The 19436-nt window shown below is 49.6% G+C and overlaps 1 protein-coding gene across 1 annotated transcript in view; it reads left to right on the top strand.

The window, feature by feature from the left end:
• Positions 1-19436, top strand: part of CLEC16A (C-type lectin domain family 16, member A) — a 203709-nt gene that overhangs the window by 134082 nt on the left and 50191 nt on the right. Inside the window, exon 19 of the mRNA XM_012647791.1 lies at positions 19101-19252. Within this exon, the coding sequence (XP_012503245.1) occupies positions 19101-19252 (152 nt within the window). The remainder of the gene's footprint in view (positions 1-19100; positions 19253-19436) is intronic.

Here is a 19436-nt window from a genome sequence, read left to right on the forward strand (position 1 = left end):
GAGCCCAGGAGTTTGAGGTTGCTGTGAGCTAGGATGACGCCACGGCACTCACTCTAGCCCGGGCAAAAGAGTGAGACTCTGTCTCAAAAAAAAAAAAAATATATCAAGTAAATGGTGCAGATGGCACAACTATGGAAAAATCCTTAGGGTGGTAAAGAAATGATTAAAGTTTAGGAAACACTATTTTAAGAGCATTTTTAAAAAACTGACTATATAACATTCCATCAAGAGGGTCTAACGTGAGTTTCTCCCTTTTTAAGCCTCTTCACCCCTGAGTATGAACTTCCCTGTAGCTGAATCTCTACACCCATCCACGAGGATGGCTGTAGCTTAAAATTCTAGCAGTGGATTTGTGAGTTCAAGGGCAAGCTCAGCTGAAAGACTTTACCTGTTGCCAGGTTGCCCTCCAGGAAGGCTGCACGAGTGTGAGCAGCCGGGGGAGCGACCAGGGCTGTTTTCCCGACTTCAGTTCACGGCTGTGAGTAAATGCCTCGCATCACTTACCAATTCGCTTATCCGAAAGATTGAATCAGCTCCCTCACCCGTGGCAGTTTCTTTTTCTCCGTGTTTGGGGCGCCTCTGTAAGTGCCTTTTAATATTTCCATTGTGTGTGTTAATCTTTCATTAGAATTTGATGTATCAGAAATATTTTTAAAAGACTTAACTCAATTAATTTCATTCCCTGCCCTATTATTTTGCGTCCTTCCTTAACTGAATCATTAATGGCAAAGAGTGCTGACACTCAGGACCGGGCTCAGGGCTGTTCTAATTAACTCCCGAGGATGCCGGAGCAATCCATCAGCCTGGGATTGCACTACAGCCTCTGTATTTACTGGGGCTTTTTCAGCGAGCTTTCCCTGTCCGTGAGAACCTCGGCAGCTTTTTGGCCCCGCTGGACTTCTGTTTTATGAATGGCCTGCAACATCTTGCCCCAGCATCGCAGGGTAAGATGAGAAAAAGGATTTTGTGTTTTGTTTTTAATTATCCACGGGCTGCAAGTTCCTTGTATTGTAATAGCAGGAGCACAAGCCTTATGATCAAATCGGCTGAGTTCAGTGTTGGCTCAGGATGTGACGTTGGGCAAGTCCGTCTCCTCAGCTGGCCCATGGGGGAAAGGGTAGGGCGGGCTGCCTCCCCAGGTGGAGCTGGAAGGCCAAACGATGTGCAAACTTTGCTGTGTACTAGAGTCACTCCCAGTGTCCAGGTCAACCCCACGCCAATTAAATCAGACCGCCTCGAGGCAGGAGCCAGCAACTGTGTTTTTAAAGATCCCAAGGTCATGCCACGTCCAACAGAGTTTGAGAACCATTGCTCTGAGGTTGAACGGAGGCCTCTGCAGCACCCTCTGGCACAGTGGGGAACAGAATGGGTGCTCGGTGCCCACCCCTTAGCAAAATGCAAGTTAGGGGAAGCGATGGAGAGACAGCAGTCAGACTGTGCTCAGCCCCTTCTCCGTGGAGGGGCCGCGTGAGCCTGTGTGCTGAGAACGTGTGTCTGTGTGTACCGAGGACGCAGGAGGGGACGGGGACCAAATGGTGGTTGGGGCCTGTGTAGTATCACTGCCAAATGCCCTCCTCCTTGAAAAAATTGTCAGCCTCCTCAATAAGGAGACCCAGGTCCTGGCCATGGTTTCCTCACTAAGAGCAGAGCACACTGGTGACCATCTGTCAGACCATCTGTCACAGTGTGACCATCTGTGAAGGTATTTGAGATCCAAACCACAGGTCCGTAGACGCTCCCGGGCTGTGCCCCCTCAGACTCAGCCCAGCGGGGCTGGAGCCCGGAAGTCTGCGCTCGAAACCCGTGCGAGTGCCCGAGGCTGTCGGTGGCCGTCACTTCGGGGAATCCTGGCTCCCTCCCAAGTCGCTGTGTGTGAGCCTCGGCCTTTCCAGGCGTCTGCACATTCCCACCCAAGTGCCAGCTGGGAGTAGCTTTTCAGCTCCTTCATTCAAGGAGCCCTTCCTGCCCCTCTGCTGTGCCAGCCCCATGTGGGGGCCAGGACAGAGAGAGACGCAGGCAGAGAGCGTGTCAGACGCTAGCTCGTCTCGGAGGCCGGGGTGCAGGGAAGGAGGCACCCTCGAGGAATCCGCCCAGCTGTGAGACCAGCGGTGCAGGGTGCAGTGCGCATCAGCCTCATTGTTCCCGTGCTCCTGGCTTCCCCGCGCCCACCAACTGGACCTACTTGGTCTGCGACACAAAGAGAGCTTTGTGGGAATGTGCCTTCTGTGGGCTCTGCAGGGGCATGTTGGCCAAGGTGACAAGAGAACGAAAGCTCCCACGCTGAGTGAGCCAAGAGCCAAGAGCGTGTGTGGCCGGAGCTTCCCGTTCCTTCCAGGTCAGGGAGCTCCGAGGCCCTGGGCCAGGCTGCTTTTGTGTGACCCTGGTTTCCTGGGACGGTCTTGCTAACTCTAAGTGTCGGCAGAAATGAAGCTGGGCTGATTCCCGCAGCCCCACTCGGTGGTCTGGGTCCCTTCTTTCTCTCTGGCTTCCTCTAGCCCTTCACTGCCCAGCACGGTAGCCACAGGCCACCTGTGGCCATCTGGATTTAAATCAATGAAAATTCAATAAAGGTTAAATAAAATTAAAAATTCTGTTCCACTGTCTTGCTAGTCACAGGTGACTACTGAGCACTTAAAATGTGGTTGGTTTGACAGAGGAACAGAATTTTTAATTTCATTTAATTTTAATTCATCGAAATGTACGTAGCCACATGTGTGGTAGCTCCGTACTAGACGGCAAAGCTATAGGGCATTTCTGTCAACGCAGAAAGTCCTGTTGGGTAGCACGTAGGGACAAAATCAGGAGACGAGAAAAGCACAGGTTTGGAGCGGTTCAGAGCCCCAGCCTGGTCACTTACTGGAGTGTGACGGCGTGTTTTCAACATGCTGAGCCCCAGCTGTCTTCATCTGTGCCTGGAGGCAGTGGTCGTGGTAAAGTGAGGGTGACAACAGTGACCGTGATGTTGGCCAGGCGCTTGCTCTCTGCTTCTCGAAGTTCCTCACTGCCTGGAAGCCAAGTGCTGTTATCACCCCTGTCTACAGATTGGAAAGTGGACGCCCAGAGCCTGCACTGTGATTAAGTGCCCGGCACAGGACAGGAAGCAGAAACAGTGGGGATCCGATTCTTATCTAGCCAGAGCTGCACCTGGGGCCGAGAGGCACAGCTGGCTCCGCACCCCTGCCAAGCAGCTCTGCCCGTGACTGCCCGTATTTACTAGTGGACAACCTCCCTAGCTCTTTTCTTTCCTTATGTCTAAAAAATGTGACTCACAGGGCTAGGAAGTCTAGCCTAGGAGCCTGCCTCTGAGCATCAAGTTCAAGGAGGCCTAGGGGCTTCAGAGCCGGCCGCGCTTCAGCAAGGAGGCAGGTCTGTGGGGCACTCAGCAACCTGGAGTCTGGGCTTTCTCGCCCTCTGTAACACTGAGCCTCCCACCGTGCTGCCAAAATCTCTCTCTCTTTAACCTTTCCCTTTCTCTGCCAGCTGGTGGGTTTCCTCTGCCACGAATTTTAGCAAGAGCAACTGAAGGCGACAGTGTGCATGCAGCCTGGCCAAAGTGAAGTCACCCTGCTCTTGCTCTGAAGGCGGCTGATCTCTTAGCACAGGCAGCCAAATGTCATTTTGCTTGGCTGGTCTAGATTCCCCCAACTTAGTGTGGCCTGCAGAATCTTTTTACAGGATTGGGGTTTGGTTTCAAGAGAACGGAGGAACTTAGACCTGACTCACTGTGGGTATTTCCTGCCTGGGGTCCTGGGAATTGACCTTGCCGACCGTCATAACGTTAGCAACACGACCTCGGGCCAGTTACTGACCCTGTCATGGCCTCAGTTTTCTCATGTGTAATGCACAGAAAGCAGTGCCTGCCACGTCGGATGGTTTTGAGTGCTCAGCAGAGTGCTACTTGCTTCTTAAATATCCAATACACGGTAACTGTTATTATTTGAAATTAGCATAGTTACACATTTGCAAATGGATGGAACTTTTGAAAACAGTCTGTTTGCAGAATTTGCAAATGAACTTTTGCAAGAGTCTATAAGCAAGGTAAATGCTGCCTTCCCATTGTGCTGGCACAATTGATACTAACAGATTTATTTCCTTTATTGGTTTATGGTCTGTCTGCACCCAGCAAACTGTGCGTGAGGGGCAGACCTTCATTCTCACCCCTGCCGCGTAGGACCTGGGACTGTACTTGGCCCATAGCAGATACGCAGTAAATATTTGATGAATTGATAAACAAAGGAATGAATGGGAAGTCTTGTGTTTTTTTATTTTACATATATATGTATGTGTGTGTGTGTGTGTGTATATATATATATATATATATCTCCTTAGTAAACCCTTTCTCCATGTATATTTTAATTTCCAGTCTAGGTCTTAATTATGAACTTCCAATTAAAGGCCTGAATTAAATTTCAGGCAAAAACCTTTAGTTACCACAATGACCTTCCCGTAATCCCCAGTTCCTGGCCATCTCCTTGGCGTGGTTTTAATAAAGCCTCCCTTACTGACAAGTCCCCAGCCTCTGCAGCCTCACCTCCCACCAGCCTTTGCTGCCTTGATCCTCGTGTTCCAGCCCCACAAATCTGGGAGAGTCCCCTCCCTACCCCTTCACCCTGGCCTGGGAGCCTCAGCCCGTGCGCGTCCTTGGCTTTCACACCTGCCACACTTTGCGTGTCTCATTCATTGTTTTCTCCCCCAGGCTGAGCTCTTTGAGAGCAGAGACTGAGCCTTTTCTCTCTGTCTCACCAATACCTTACCCAAAGTAGGCAAGTGTTTAGTGAGCACCTACTATGTGCCTCGCCACGAGTAGTGAACAAAAATGACAAAAATCCTTGCCCTCATGAAACTAACATTCTAAAAGATACTCCATAAAAGTTGCTTTTTTTTTTTTTTCTTTTGAGACAGAGTCTCGTTCTGTTGCCCGGGCTAGAGTGCCGTGGCATCAGCCTAGCTCACAGCAACCTCAAACTCCTGGGTTCAAGTGATCCTCAGCCTCCCGAGTAGCTGGGACTACAGGCATGCGCCACCATGTCCGGCTAATTTTTTCTATATATTTTTGGTTGTCTAGCCGATTTCTTTTTATTTTTAGTAGAGACGGGGTCTCACTCTTGCTCAGGCTGGTCTCGAACTCCTGACCTCAAACGATCCTCCCGCCTCGGCCTCCCAGAGTGCTAGGATTACAGGCGTGAGCCACCGCGCCCAGCCCATAAAAGTTTCTTGAATGACTAAAGTAAAATGAATGAACAGAGCTCCCTTTCCTATTTTGCTCATCACGAATTTAATGGAGGAGTTCATATACAAGTTCATTTTTAAAAGAAGAAAAAGCTCAGAAAAATAGTTAAGATTCTCAATTTCTATCATGTTTGAAACATAGTTTAATAATGTAAAGAAAGCCATCTGATGGGGCGTGTTGTATTGTACAGAGGTACGCTGATAAGGTTTAGTTTCTCATTAACCATATTACTTTAAATCGCATGCTTTTTGCAAGTGTGGCTCTCGTGCCAGAAGTTTATTGGTAATCAGTCAGAACACTAGAGACGGAACACACAAAGCAGGGAGTTTGGTTTGTGGAGCGCACAGCTGTTGTTTAAGTGTAAAGGTATGGCTTGTCTCCACCAGAGGTCTCCCATATTTTACTGTTAATGTTTGAAGTATACTGAATTCCCACAAGCTAATTAAAAATCAGACTGCTATGCCGGTAAGCATTCACTCTGTGAACTAATTTCTGCCAAACGGCTATAAAAGTGTCCCCTGGTATGAAATTTAGACGTTCTTTCCCATCAGAAAAGAGGCATGTGGTTTAGTCCCAGCCTTTTCATTTGAGATACAAGGAAACTGAGGCCCACCCAGAAAGGTCAGTGGCCTCGACTGAGGCCACACAGCCTAGGAAGTGGCCCCGCTGGGTGTCAGACCCTGGCACCTTCTCGCTCTCAGCTCACTTTTTCTCAGCCAACCCTGCTGGTTCCTGCTGCGTGCACGTCGGAGAGCTTCTGTTACGCCTAAGTGCCAGGCACTATCTTTGAGCTTTGTGAATGTGGTTGAGCCTTCATAGCAACCCTATAGGGAAATCCTGTTATCATCACGCTTGTGCACGGGATGAGGTCCCTGCGGACTGGAGGGGAGCGGCAGCGTGCCGAGGTCCCACACCGGGAAGTGGCAGAGCTCAGGCTAAAGTTGCGGGCAGTCTGGCCCTCGGCATGCCCTTCTCCACAAGGCAGAGTTGCCCCTGGAGGCTGAGATTCAGAGAAGGGACAGAGGCAGAGGGAGGGCCCAAGGGATGGGCAAGCAGATGCCCCAGATGTCCTGACTGAAATGAGACAAAGACCCTGAAACCCCAAAGGACCAGTGGAAAATGGGGGTGCTGGTGCCAGGCCAGCAAGTCTCAGAGGCAGGAACACATCAGAGAGGTCTGGTGTCACTACCCTCCTCCTCCTCTGCTTGGCCGATTTCTGGGCTACTTTCAGGATTCAATTTAAAATGTCACCTCCTACAGGAAGACTTCTCTGACCTGTGGGCTGTGTTGGTGCCCCTCTTCCAGCCTCCTACAGCCTCCTGGTCTTGCCCTGCCATGACTCTTGTCACATGGCATGTAATTGTCACTTGTTTGGGCTCCGCCACTAGACAGGAACTCCTGAGGGTTGAATCTTGCCGTCTCTGTGGTCCTCTTTACCAAGCACAGGGTCCAGCTGGGGGGAAGCAGCCCAGAAACGTTTGAGCAAAAAGTCTGAGACAGTGAGAGGGAACGTGGACGCACACTGTTCCATCCACAAAGCCATCTTCTCCCCGTCCCTGATCGATCTCGAGGAGAGGGTATGGGTTGGATATTGGCATGAGAGGACATCTCCTGACTCAAGAAGAGCCTAGAATGCCAGGATCGGAGCCATTTGACCAAACGAGGTCCCTGAAGTCTGGCCAGCATCTGTGGGCGCCAGCATCCCCCACAGATACATGTGTGGCACCCACGTATGCCTTCTCTAGCGACGTTAGCAGTGCAAATCCCAGAGGTTTCAACACACTCTAGACATGTTCTCTGCCTTGGGGGACCCCACCGCCACCCGCCAAGGAAGGAGAATCCCTTGGGCCAGGCTTTGCTCTCTGGAACACCCTGTGCACTTTTCAGATGAGGTATCATAAAGAGGAAATCCAAGGGAAAGAAAAGATGTGGCTCCTGTCTTCAAGAACCTTCTATGCAGACGGAGGAAGGAGGGGTGGGCCCACTCCATGCACATGGAGAAAAATCCCAAGCCCTCTCTGCACCTCTGCCCATTGCTTTCATTCCCACAAAGTGACGGTGTCCCCATTTTTCAGATAAGGACACTGAGCCTCCGAAAGGCCACCCAGAGCAGGGACGCATCATCTGCCTCCTCCATCCTTGCAGCCCGGTGCCTGGCACATGGTAGCCACCCAGCAGTATGGGGTGGAGAGTCCCTGACCACATCCTGTGGAGGGGCCCAGAGCAGAGACATCGCGGGGGGCTCCTGAAGACCTGGATGTCCTTGTTCCCCTGCTGCTAGGCTGCTGGGAAGCAGGAAGGAGGAGCCGCAGGAAAGTCGATTCTGAGTTAATCTATCTCGCGCTGCACAGTGAAGGGCTTAGGTATTCAAATCTTTTCTTGGAAATCTCAAGTATTCCATTCAGCTGCCTCATTGAGTTAGGTAACTTTATTTACTCATGCTAAACAGAGCCATTTTCAGAGAGGAAATTATGCAATGTGCTATGCAAATGCGGCCTTCCGAGAGCCAGTGTGGAGATAAGTGTGGTCACCAGTGCATTATAAGATCAGATCTGTGCCTCTGGCGTGCAGTGTGTCACTTGATAAGGGGATATGCCATGCTCTACTTGGAATTACTGTTCATTGGGATTCTATTTCTGGTAATTATGTTTCGCGGTGTTGTCTGCGAACTCCGTGCAGTGTGACGAAGGGGGACAAGGAATAAAGCTTTTGCAAGTTGCCCGTCCTTACGTACACCTGAGCAGTCAGAGCGTCTGCCCATGCACATTCTGGACGTGTGGGAACACGAGGACAAAATCCTCATCCTTTCTTCTCCCTAGAACGCAGTCTCTTGAAATTTTCTAAGGGAAAAAGATGAAGATATGGGACCGGGCTCCTGGCCACTTTCTGAAGACCAGCCACCTGATTTTACCAGGCATGGTGTGTGCATTTCAAACTAAGAGAAAGGCAGTAGCAGTGGAAAGCCTCACCTTTGGAAGCAGGTGGAGAGCTGAGCCCAAAGCGAGCACCACCCTACCCTGCAGGCACCTGGGGCAAGGTGCCTGGTCTCCCCAAGCCTTGGGCTCCTGTCTGAAACTGGCCCCAGCACCCCTCCCTCCAGTTAGCTATTGCTCCTGGGCCATGTACTAGTCACCAAACAGCTGACTCATTGCCCAGTAACTGCTCAAATAGTTGCTGGATGAGCAAATGACAGATCTACCCATGTATAGCTGCCAAGCGAACATCGATATAGTGGCCTTGGTGGCCCTGGGACCACCTGGGAGATATAAAGATTCTGCAGGGTTCAAGGGGTTCTAGAAGGAGCCCTACAGGTACCCCCTTTAATTCGAACTCTTCCTATTCAAATCCCTGCTATTCAAACTTGGGAACCAAATGGATTGTCCCAGTGAGGTAACCAGTCACACAGAAGTGACAAGAAGGTCAGAAAACTAATAATAATTACAGTGCAGGAACTGTGTGTGGATCAGCCACCTTGTGTCAGACCTGTTGTAACTTGTCTGAAAGTCACTGTACAAGAACCCTAGTAAGTCAGTTTTCCCCTAACATTTGATTTGACATCTTTCAAGTATACACCCAAGTTGAGACAATTGTACAGGAACAGCCTTTTACCCACCACCTACATCCTACCGCCAACTTTCACATACTTGTCTTATCACATACCTGCTTGTCTAGCCACCAGTGGATTTTTTTTTTTTTTTAAGAGATAGGGTCTCACTATGTCACCCAGGCGGGAGTGCAGGTACACAATCGTAGCTCCCTACAGCCTCCAATTCCTGGGCTCAAGCGATCCTCCAGCCTCAGCCTCCTGAGTAGCTGGGACTACAGGCCCACACCAGGGTGCCTGGCTTATGTTTTTTTTTTTAATACCTTTCAGAGTCAATTGCAGGCCTCAGTACCTTTCTCCCTAAATACTCCAGCTTCATATCTTGAAGTAGAGCTGTAAAGTCATTTTATTGCTCCTTGCCTACAGACGAGGCAACTGAAGTGAAGTCACGTGCCCAGGGTCAGCACAACCAGAAAGTGGCAGAGCTACGACTCAGCTCCAGATAGTCAGCCTCAGGCCTAGCTCGTGGCTGTCCCCTGCATGGCTTCCCCGCAGCTGCGGTGCTCTGGCTGGGGAGAGAGGGCTTGGAATGTGTTGGGAAGCACAGAGTTCTCTCAGCAGTGCTTCCACTGGTTGCTCTCGGCGCTGTGGACAGAGGTAGGTGGGGAGGACGCCAGTGTGGCAGCTGTCACGGCTGCCCTAGCAATCACAGTCCACTCTGAGAACCAAGCACTAGGTCACAGTTTCCTTGGATTTCAGTACATTCCCCAGTATCTGCATACCTAACTGCTGGTCTCCTTTGCAAATGTGAGGAGCCTTGACACCAGGATGTTTTACTGCCTTCTATTCTTAGAGGGACGGGGCTCACAGGCCTGGTGGTAGAGAGGTGCCAAGACCCACTCTCCATCCAGGAAATATCGCACTTCGCAGCTGCCCCGTGCCGTGTTGGGAAGGGATACTTTAGGGAGCTACAAAGAAGACACAGTAATTGATTGCCACTTGCAGCAAATAACCCATAAGCTGTTGCTGGGTTGATGGAGAAATGGTTACTTAATTTTCTTCAAAGGATTGATTTGACTGTCAGGAGAAGCAGCCAAGCTAATTGAGTGTGCTGGTTCACACCCGCCGCGGCGCTCTCTCTGCTTTTGGCTTCTGCGTGTCACAGGCCGAGTGTGGAATCCCCCTTGGGGTTAATCAAGGCTCGGGAAGGACTGGGCTTTGTCCATGCAAGACAGTTCTCCCTCCTTTGGCGGGTCTGCAGTTTACCAGTTCCTTGTCACTCCCAAATGCTCCGCGGGTCGCATCTGAATCTGCACAGGCTTCTTTGCAAAGCACTGGAGTTAGTTCCCAAAGGAACATGATGTGAGCAGCTTTCCTTACGCTGCAGAATGGCTACCATCTTCATCGCGTACTGGGCTTTGATGGAGCAGTGACACTGGGGAGATGATGGCCCTCTCCTGCTGGGCTGCTGACAGCCCTCCTCGTGCCGCCTGGCATGCTTCTGCCCGCCGTCCCCCAGCAAGCCGCTACTCACCCGGTGCTCTCCAGCTGTGCAGTACTGGCTGGCCACAGCCTCTGCCCTAACTGCCTTCTGTCAGCAGGGAGGCATGCCATGCTGACTGTCCCTCAAGTCACCAGCATTATTCTGTGCCACAGATACCGTCTCCATCCCACAGAGGCTAATCCCCCAAGCACCCAACCGCTCAGAAGGGCTGCCATCCGCCCGCTGGTCTGGAGGCTGCATGAGGACAGGGCTGCAGCCTGTCTTGCTCTGTCCCAGCATCCGAAAAGAGCCCAAGCGGCAGAGACCCAGCACTAGTCTCCCTGCATGCCAGGAAGAGAAACTCCCAAAGTGGAAAAGAGACAGTATTTCCCGAGCCAGAGAAGGACCTAGGTCTGTCACTGGAAGGGACCACTAGGTTCCCAGTGAAGGGGGGACCTTGCCAAGGGCAGCGCAGGAGTAAAGAGTTGGCTTCAGGTCCTCGGCCTCCATGGGGTCAAACCTCCAGAGCCTGCCCGTAGAGAGCGCGCGTCATTTGACTGTCCCCTTGCCAGAACCAGCAGCATCCCCACCCTCAATAGCTAGCCCAGGTGGGGTTGCACCCTGCTCTGAGGGAAACGAGGGTAGGTCTTCTCCCTGACCTTGTCAGGGGCTGGAATGCCGGGTTTCAATCAGCTTGGTCAGGATAGTCTGAAGGCCACATGTCCATCTGGCTCCACACCTCAGCCAGTTTGTTTATCAGAGTGTGTCTTTGGGAAGTGGCTGATCTCCTGCAGTTTGTGTCCTCTGGAGTCAGCCGCCCTCAGAGGACCCCAGGACCATGTCAAGTGGGAGCTCAGGGCCTGGCATACAAAAGCACTTGAAAAGATTGGCTGTGGTCTCAGCAGCAGTTGTCATTGATGAAACTACTGGGGGCAAGTGTCCTCGCTTCAGTGACTCAGCCACGACAATCTTTGAGTATGTTGCTTTGGAGAACCAAAGCCCAGGATGGCACTGCATCCCCAAGCCCTGTGAAAGTCCATGGCCCTCAGTGTCTTTGCCCACCCTGCACTGCCCCTCGCTAAGCCCCGGCAACGGCACAGACCTTGGCACAGAAACCAAGTCAGCCAGGACCGCAGGCCCCTTGCAAGTGGAGCCGTGGGCCTTTCTGGTCTCCCATGAGCTGTAGGCCGCTGCAGCCCTGCTGTCTTGGAATCCCAGGGTGTGCCTGCCTGGAATCCGTGTTCCTGTTCCTCTTCCTCATTCCTCCTGACCTCTGACTAGCAACATGTGCCTGAAAGACTTAGCGGCGTTTACTAAATTGCTAATCTAAACTCCAGCTGTGGGCTAAAACCCAGCATATTGGATTTCAAAGCGTTGGAATTCAGCTGGCCTAGAGGTCCTGCTATAAGGATAAAGACTACTTTGATTCTAAATGTAGTTGGAGCCACCAACGCCAAGAATTAAATTATGGTATTGGCATCCATATTTTATTATAAAGGAATCCTTTAAATACAGCAAAAGTCAATCAGCTCCATTTATCGCCCAGTAATGAGTTCCAGCCTGTCAGAGGGAGCTATGGAGGAAGGCTTCAGCCAGGAGCTAGCAAGATCAGTTGATTGAGATGTCCTTGGCCTCAAAATGGGAGCCCCAAAAGCCATCAGCTCCCCTCCATCCCATCCGCAAATACTAATTCTGCACCAGCCACTGCCCAGGCCTTCCTGGGGATATGGCAGTGAGACCGGGGGGCCCTTCCTCTTTGGGGCTCACAATCTGGACGGGGAGGCAGCCCTCAACAAGGAAGGCTATGCGGGAGAATTCAAGCACGGCAGGCCATTGGGGTGGGGCAGCCTCGGGTGAGGGGGTCAAAGGAGGCCTCTCTGGGGAGACCAACAGGCCTGGGTGTCTTGCTTACTCCATGACCCCACAGGAGTTCCGAGAAATGGTCAGAGACCATGATTCATTTTCTCCCTCTGAAGAGATGTGCTTGGTCAAGAGCCTGCATTCAGAAAGCATGACTTGACCTCAAGCAGAAGGGCTCTGACTAGAGCAGTAGTGGCTCTAGAAGTCAGGTTGCTTCCAAGTGATTTAACTTGTGCTGGGAGGACCCTACTGGTACAGCCTTATCATTGCCCACTGCTCAAGAGGAAGCCAATTCACTGAAACAGCAGGTGTCACAGCAGAGACAGAGTTTAATATCACAGGCACCATGCAAGGAGACGGGAGGAAGTTCTCTAATCCATCTCCCCAAGAATTTGGGAGAAAGGGTTTTTAAAGATAGTTTGGTGGGCAAAGGGCTAGGCCGTGGGGTCTGCTGATTGACTGGGTTGGGGGTGGAACCATAGGGGTGGAGAAATTGTCGTCTTTGCTGAGTCACTTCTTGCATAGGGGTTGCAAGACCAGTGGAATCAGTTCCTTGATACGGGCCACTGGTCTGGGTGGGTCAGCAATTCCACCAGAATGCAGGGCCTGGAAGATATCTCAAAACCAGCCTTAGGTTTCACAAGGGTGATGTTATCCATGGGAGCAATGAAGAATGCTAAGAGTCTTTATAACCATCAGCTACGTGACTCCTGAGTAGTACGCAATTATAGGAAAGCAAGCTAGGGGTCAATGGCTGGCTGTATATCTATTTCCCCTACCACAGTTCCGACCTTGTGGCCCTTTATTCATTTTATAAAGGGTGGTTTCACTGTGACCACTTCTAACAACAACCCCACAGCTTGCATCCCCCATTGGGGATGGCCCCATCCCCCTCTCAGATCCCCTTGACAGTCCTGCAAGGGGTTAAGTCTTATTTTTATAAGTGAGAAACCCAAGACTCAGAGAAGGGAGCTTATCTGTCCAGGGTCACAGTTATTAATGGCAGAACTGGGATTTAAACCCAGTCTCCCTGGCTCTAAAGCCCAAGCTGTTTTTACCAGGCTAACTTGCACTTTGTGGTAAGGTGGTTCTTTCATGCTTTTTCCTTCTCTCCTTCTCTTTCCCAACACCTTAAAATTCTGCTGGGAAATGGCTGTCCTGTTTCCCTTCGTTCTGCTTAATAATTGCAGGACCTTCTAAGCATGCAAAATAGCCACCCCCAAGCCTTTCTCTAGGCCAGTCTTCTAAGATGTGGTATGCAGACTCTTGGTGATGCTGAAAGAATTTTAAAATCCCAAGTGTGCCTGGATACAGCACTAAATTAAATCACCATTGCAATTATCTGTTGCTGAGTAACAAACCCCCTTAAATTAACGTAGTGGCTTAAAACAACCGTAGGCATTCATTTTGCTTGCAAATGTGTAATCTGCACAGGACTCAATGGGAATAGCTGGTCTCTGCCCCATGTGGCATCAGCCAGGGTGGAGGGACTGGGAATTGGCCATGGGCCCCAGACCTTGGTTTCTCTTTACAGATATCTCCATGGCTACTTGGGCTTCCTCACAGCATAGTGGATAAGTTCTAAGAACACTTTTATGACCTTGCCTCAGAAGTTATATAGCATCACTTCTGCTGGTACTCTTTTGATCTAGGCAATCACAGAGGCCCACTCAGGTTCAAGGAGAAAGGAGACCAACACTTGATGGGAGGAGAGTCAAGTGTTCACACTGTAAGAATGCGTAGGGTGGGAAATATTGCTGTGGCCATCTTTGGAAAGTAGAGGCCTTAAGAAAATCCATAGTAGTGCCCCTCTGGTCCATTCTGTGACACCAAAGAGAAAGTCTTGGATCGGGACTGGTTTGTCTTAGAACCTCTCTAATTCTTGGATCTCCATTTTTATCAAAAGAGTAGGCATTACACTATAACTTAATAAAATCTTTTCTCTTTAATCGATTTTCATGTTTACCTTATTGTTTGTAAGTAATTCTAGTTTTCCATTCATGGTAATGATATAAAGTCTCCTTTTTAAATAAGTTTATTTTAGTAAAACACAGTGCTTTAAAGAGAACAATTAACCCTCAGCTCTACTTTGCTGCTAGTGATTTGCTCTCACATGTGCATATAAATAAGAATATTCCTTCAACTGTCTTGGCAAAAGCTTATAAACAAGCTGAATCTCCACCAGTTGGGGAGCTGTTAAATCATTCAGAGTTACCCCTATCGTAGGGGAGACTGCAGCTATGAAAAAGTACCAGGGAGGGTCTTTGTGCTGATCTGTCTGTTACCAGGATGTATGGTTCAGTGGCAGAAGCACAGCGTGGCATGCCATCGTTTGTGAAAGCAAAGGTAGGGGAGCCCATAGCTACGTGAGCACTCGGAAACACGTGGTGGATGGATGACCAGAAATCCGTGCGGTGGTCGCCTCTGCAGAGGGGGGTGGGGGGAACTTATTGTCCATTGTAAAAAGGTTTTATACCTTTTAAAATGGGAACATATGAATGTGTTATCTAGTGAAAGAGACTGATAAGCTTATTATTTTCAAATAAAAGGGCAAATTTTCTCCCTCCTCAAAAAATAAAACAAAAGAGACAGAACCTCGGAGCAGGAGGGCCATGTCACCTTTCCCTGGAGCGAGGTGCCACTGGGAGGCACACCACACCTTTAGGGTCCTGGGGGAGCTGTACAGACTTCTGCCATCCCACCTGCTCTGCCCACAGGGTCTGGTTTCTACCGAGTGGAGACTTGGTCTGCATGGCTCTTTATGGTTCCGAGCCCAGCTCTGCCAATGGGCACCCAGGCCTCCCAGCTGGACCCTGAGCTCCTCGAGGTGGGGCCAAGCCTCAGTCTCCGTATCAGTGCTCTGCGCAGGGCCTGGCCTGAGTGGGCACTCAGATCGTGCACGCACGCGCGAGGTGAGCTACACCCCAGAGCTCTTGAGCTCACAGATCTGGCCAGTTGGAAGCATCCACTGCCGTGCCCCGAGGGTGCTGTAGGAGAGCTCCCGGGTTCTCTCCATCAGCCAGTGCTCAGTGATTGTCCACTGTCTCTGCGATCAGGCAGAGCCCGGCCAGCTCTGGTGCTTCCCCAACCCCGGCTGGGCCCCAGGTCCTGTGTAAGGGTGTGGAAAGAGATTTGCTTTTCTCTTTATTCAATTTTGAGTATGCAAATAACCTATCTGTTTTCCCTTTGGAAAATCAGAGCACTGCATATAGACTAAAATCACCTTGCAACTTGATTTTTCCACTCAACAGTATGTTCTTGAAACTGTTGAAATATCTAGAGAGCTGATTCATTCCTTGTCATTGGCATACAGTTTTGCACGGAATGAATGAACACGTTTTATTCAGGCATTCATTGTTGCTGAACCATTTGGGTCCTTACCCAAAAGCTTCTCTCAACATCCTTGCATGCGTCTCTTGGCCCACGCATGTGAGTGTTTTTCTTGGGAACATACCAATTGCTAGGTCATAGGATGTGAAACTTTCGGTTTTAATAAATAATGCTAATTTGCCCTTCACAATGGCTCTGTTAATTTATTCTCCTGCTAGCAGCTTTTGAGAATGCCAGTTTCTCTGTGTCCTCACAGCACCTGATGTTATCAGACATTTTTATTCTTGCCAGTCCTATGAATAGAAGCTGGTGTCTTGTTCTGATGCGTTTGCTGATTTCTCAGGATGAGCACCTTCGTGTGTGTTTATTGGCTGTCCCCATTCCCTCGTCTGTGCGTGGCCTAAGGGACTACATCACGTTCACTAGTTTATTCACCGTTTGCCTCGTGGATGCCACATGGACATCCTCCTATCTTGCCTTCTGATCATTTTTTTAATGGTGTCCTAGGCCCCAGCCATTTTGAAGTGCAAGGGATTCAGATGGGCAGTGACATCTGGACAGTGACAGAGTATGGATGGCCAGGAAGCCTCATGTCACCTGTCACCTGCCCTGGCCTCTCATAGCCACTACCATTCCTGAGTGTCAGGCAGGGAGGCTCCTGAGGCTGCCACACATCATGACAGGGCTCCCTGCCACCGAGTCCTTCCCACAGGCCAGCGCGACTGTGCTGACTCCCAGCAAAATCCACACGTGCACGGACGAAGGCCGCAGGCAAAGCCCCTAGTGCGGGGGCAAAGTTGGGTTCCATTCAGCAACTGTCCTGGGTTCCTCCTTTACCCAAGACATGGTGGCAATGCAAAGGTGAACTGTCACTGTCCCCCAGGGCTCCACGACCCAGTATGTGGAGCTACTGGGGGGTGGGGCGCTGCAGGAGGCCCCTCAAGTGATACCCGATACCCGAGAGGCCCACGAACAAACAAGTCATCCCAAACCAGCATTTCCTTGATGTCCCTTGAAGACGGCATTCTCTTGTAATCGGTAGAGGCCACTTCCTTTCTCCTGAACTGCCCCACAGCTTCTGAAAAGCAAGAGGCTCCCTCCGCGGGAGCCTTCCTGTCGCGCTGGTTTTAGTTTAAAGCTGGTTTTAGTTTTCTTGTGAAATCTCTCGCTGCGTTCTCACAGGGCTTTGATGTCTCAGTTACATTTCTGAAAGCTGTTCCGCTTTGGAGTTTGTCCTTCCTTTTTCGCTCTTTGTGGTGGAGGGGGCAGGTCTTTTCTCCCCCTCGAAGCCCCCCAGGCAGCCAGGCAGACCCCACCGTGACGGGCATGACTGTGCCCTCCCAGGCACGCCCCCAGATGAGCAGCCGCTGTGCGTGTGAGAACAGGAGAAAGTGAAGCTGTCCGGTTCAGAGAGGGAAAGAAGAGAGGCTAGGACAGGAGACAGAAGAGAAAGAAAAAAGGAAAGAACATGTTTATTGTCTTTGTTCTATTTTTAAAAAGTATTTTTAAAAAAATTCCCATTGAGGAAATGTTTAAAATATGGAGTAAAGAAAATAAACCCTACCTACCACCAAGAAAACGTTGATAAGAATGAATATGATGACTTACATTTTTGATAATACAGAAGACTAGAGATCTGGAGAGGGTCATCCAGTGTGGAACTGAAAATTCAGGATAAAATGTATTTTTAAAAAAATATTACAAATACCTGGCTGGACTGTTGGGAAAGGGAAGAAGACTCTTGCCATAGATGAAAAGGAAGTGCAAATGCAAACAGCGAAGCCTGCCTGGTGCCGGTGTTGGCCGTGGGGGTACCTGGCTGTCTCGGTGGTCATCTGCTAGACGGAATAGAGAGAAACATGAGGCCTGTGAGAGCTGAGAGGACAGACCGGGCCACGTCCACACGAAGCCAGAATCCTGGGCAGGTTACACTATGGGAGGATTGAACCAAGGTGTGTGTTGAGAGGGGAGAGGGAGAGAGAGAGAGAAGAAATGTACCCGTCATCTTTAGATCCAAATGAGAAATAAAAATGGCAGGGGCAGGGGAGATCCACTGAGAATACCTGAGTCCAAGTTTTTTATCATGTGTGTTTGGGGCCAGGATTAATATCATTTGTGTTATCTCCCTCTTCCCCCAATAAAGTTAAGCCGAATATTTGCTTAAAGTGCTCCCAACAGAACGTATTGGGGTGATGGAAGTATTCCACGACTGGGCTATGGTAATGCACAACTATAAATTTACTAAAACTCAAACCGTATATTTAAAATAAGTGAATTTTATAGTGTATAAATTATACCTCAATAAAGCTGTTAAGAAAAACCAAAAGACCCCACCTACCATTCTTCCTTTAATCAGAGACTTCTGTTAATGTTTTGGCACCTTTCTCTGCACTTGTATTTCTTTGTAGGGATACCTTTTTTTTTTTAACCTATCAAACTCATAGTAATGAAATTTTTATCCTCTTTCCTTTAAAATTATAATGTTTTCCACTGTCATTGCAATTGTTTGCAAACATTTTAAACTCGGGTTTGTTGTATGTATTTCAAAAGTGTATCTTGAATGCTTTCTCATTTTAAAATAATTTCAAGCGATGGAGTGGTACATAGAACAAAGATGAAAGTTCTCCCATTAATACTCCCCTCCCAACACACTCCCACTCCCAAGTCTCACTTCCCTCCCCACAGGTAACCACTGTTCACAGTTTGGTTAAACGTAACTTTTAGATGGGTTTATAATTTTCCGTCTGGTGGGAAAAAATCCTACTCAAACAGTCCTCCTGTCTGGGGATGTTTAGGTTGTTTCCTGGTTCGGCTATCTTGTTCAAAACAAATGTGGCAGACGATTCCACTGGTGGGAACGCAGACTGTACGTTTAAGGGTCCTCTGTTACTCAGGTGATCTCAGAGTCTCAAGGACAGGCACTAAATTAAACATTGAATTTGGGGATTACTTTGAAGTAAGAGAAGGGCTCTAGCGTATGCTGACGACCCCTATGCACAAGACTCCGGGCTAAATGCTTTTCCTATCTGTTCTCATTTCACACACCAAACATCTCAAGATAAGGGACGTTATTCCCATTTTACAAATGAGAAAACTGGTTCCGAGGGGCCAAGTGCCTTGCCCAGGATCATACGCCATCTAGCGCAGAGCTTGGCTCTAAATTGCCAGACCCCAAGTTCCAAGCTTGGTGATCCTATAACAGATCTGGGGACTCTTGCTTTCCTGTCTTCACTTAATTTAGGTGAACCCAGTTTAACCATCACAGCTGTAAACTGCCATTGGTCTCTAAGAAAGCATGAACTGTTCATGGGATTCTTGCATTGTTGGCTATTTTTAAGCTATGGTTTGACCACCCAATACACAGTGCACATTGGACTGACGCTTTATGTACTTTATATCAGTCCTAACGAATAGCACTTGGAAGGAGATGTTACCCTCATTACACGGATGAGAATTCCGAGGGCCAGAGAGGCAAAGAAGCTTGCCCAGCATAGCTGGCAGAGGAGGGACTCAGACCTGCGTCTGTGTGACTCTGGGCCTAGGCTCTGACCACTGGGCTCTGCTGCCTGGCAGCATGAGAGTCAGTCGAGTACTGCCACCAGGTGGGGCAGCCAGGCTGGGCCTCATCCTGTTCTCCACCTCCCTTCTCCCAGATAACAGCGACTTGATCGCGTGCACGGTGATCACAAAGGATGGCGGCATGGTCCAGCGATTCCTGGCTGTCGACATTTACCAGATGAGTTTGGTGGAGCCCGACGTGTCCAGGCTTGGCTGGGGAGTAGTCAAGTTTGCAGGCCTTCTGCAGGTAAGGTGGCCAAGGACCCCGGAATCTCTTCTCAGTCAGCTGTACAAACGCACACACAAAATTACCATCTTTACAATTAATTAGTAATGATTCAAGGAATATGTGAACAAATTATCACCAGAAAAAGTGCTGAAACATTGCACAGGTGTACCGATAAGAGCTGAGTCCTCTTCGACCACAACCC

The sequence above is a fragment of the Propithecus coquereli genome, unplaced genomic scaffold (genome assembly GCF_000956105.1).
Source record: "Propithecus coquereli isolate 6110/MARCELLA unplaced genomic scaffold, Pcoq_1.0 Scaffold27, whole genome shotgun sequence".
NCBI lineage: Eukaryota > Metazoa > Chordata > Mammalia > Primates > Indriidae > Propithecus > Propithecus coquereli.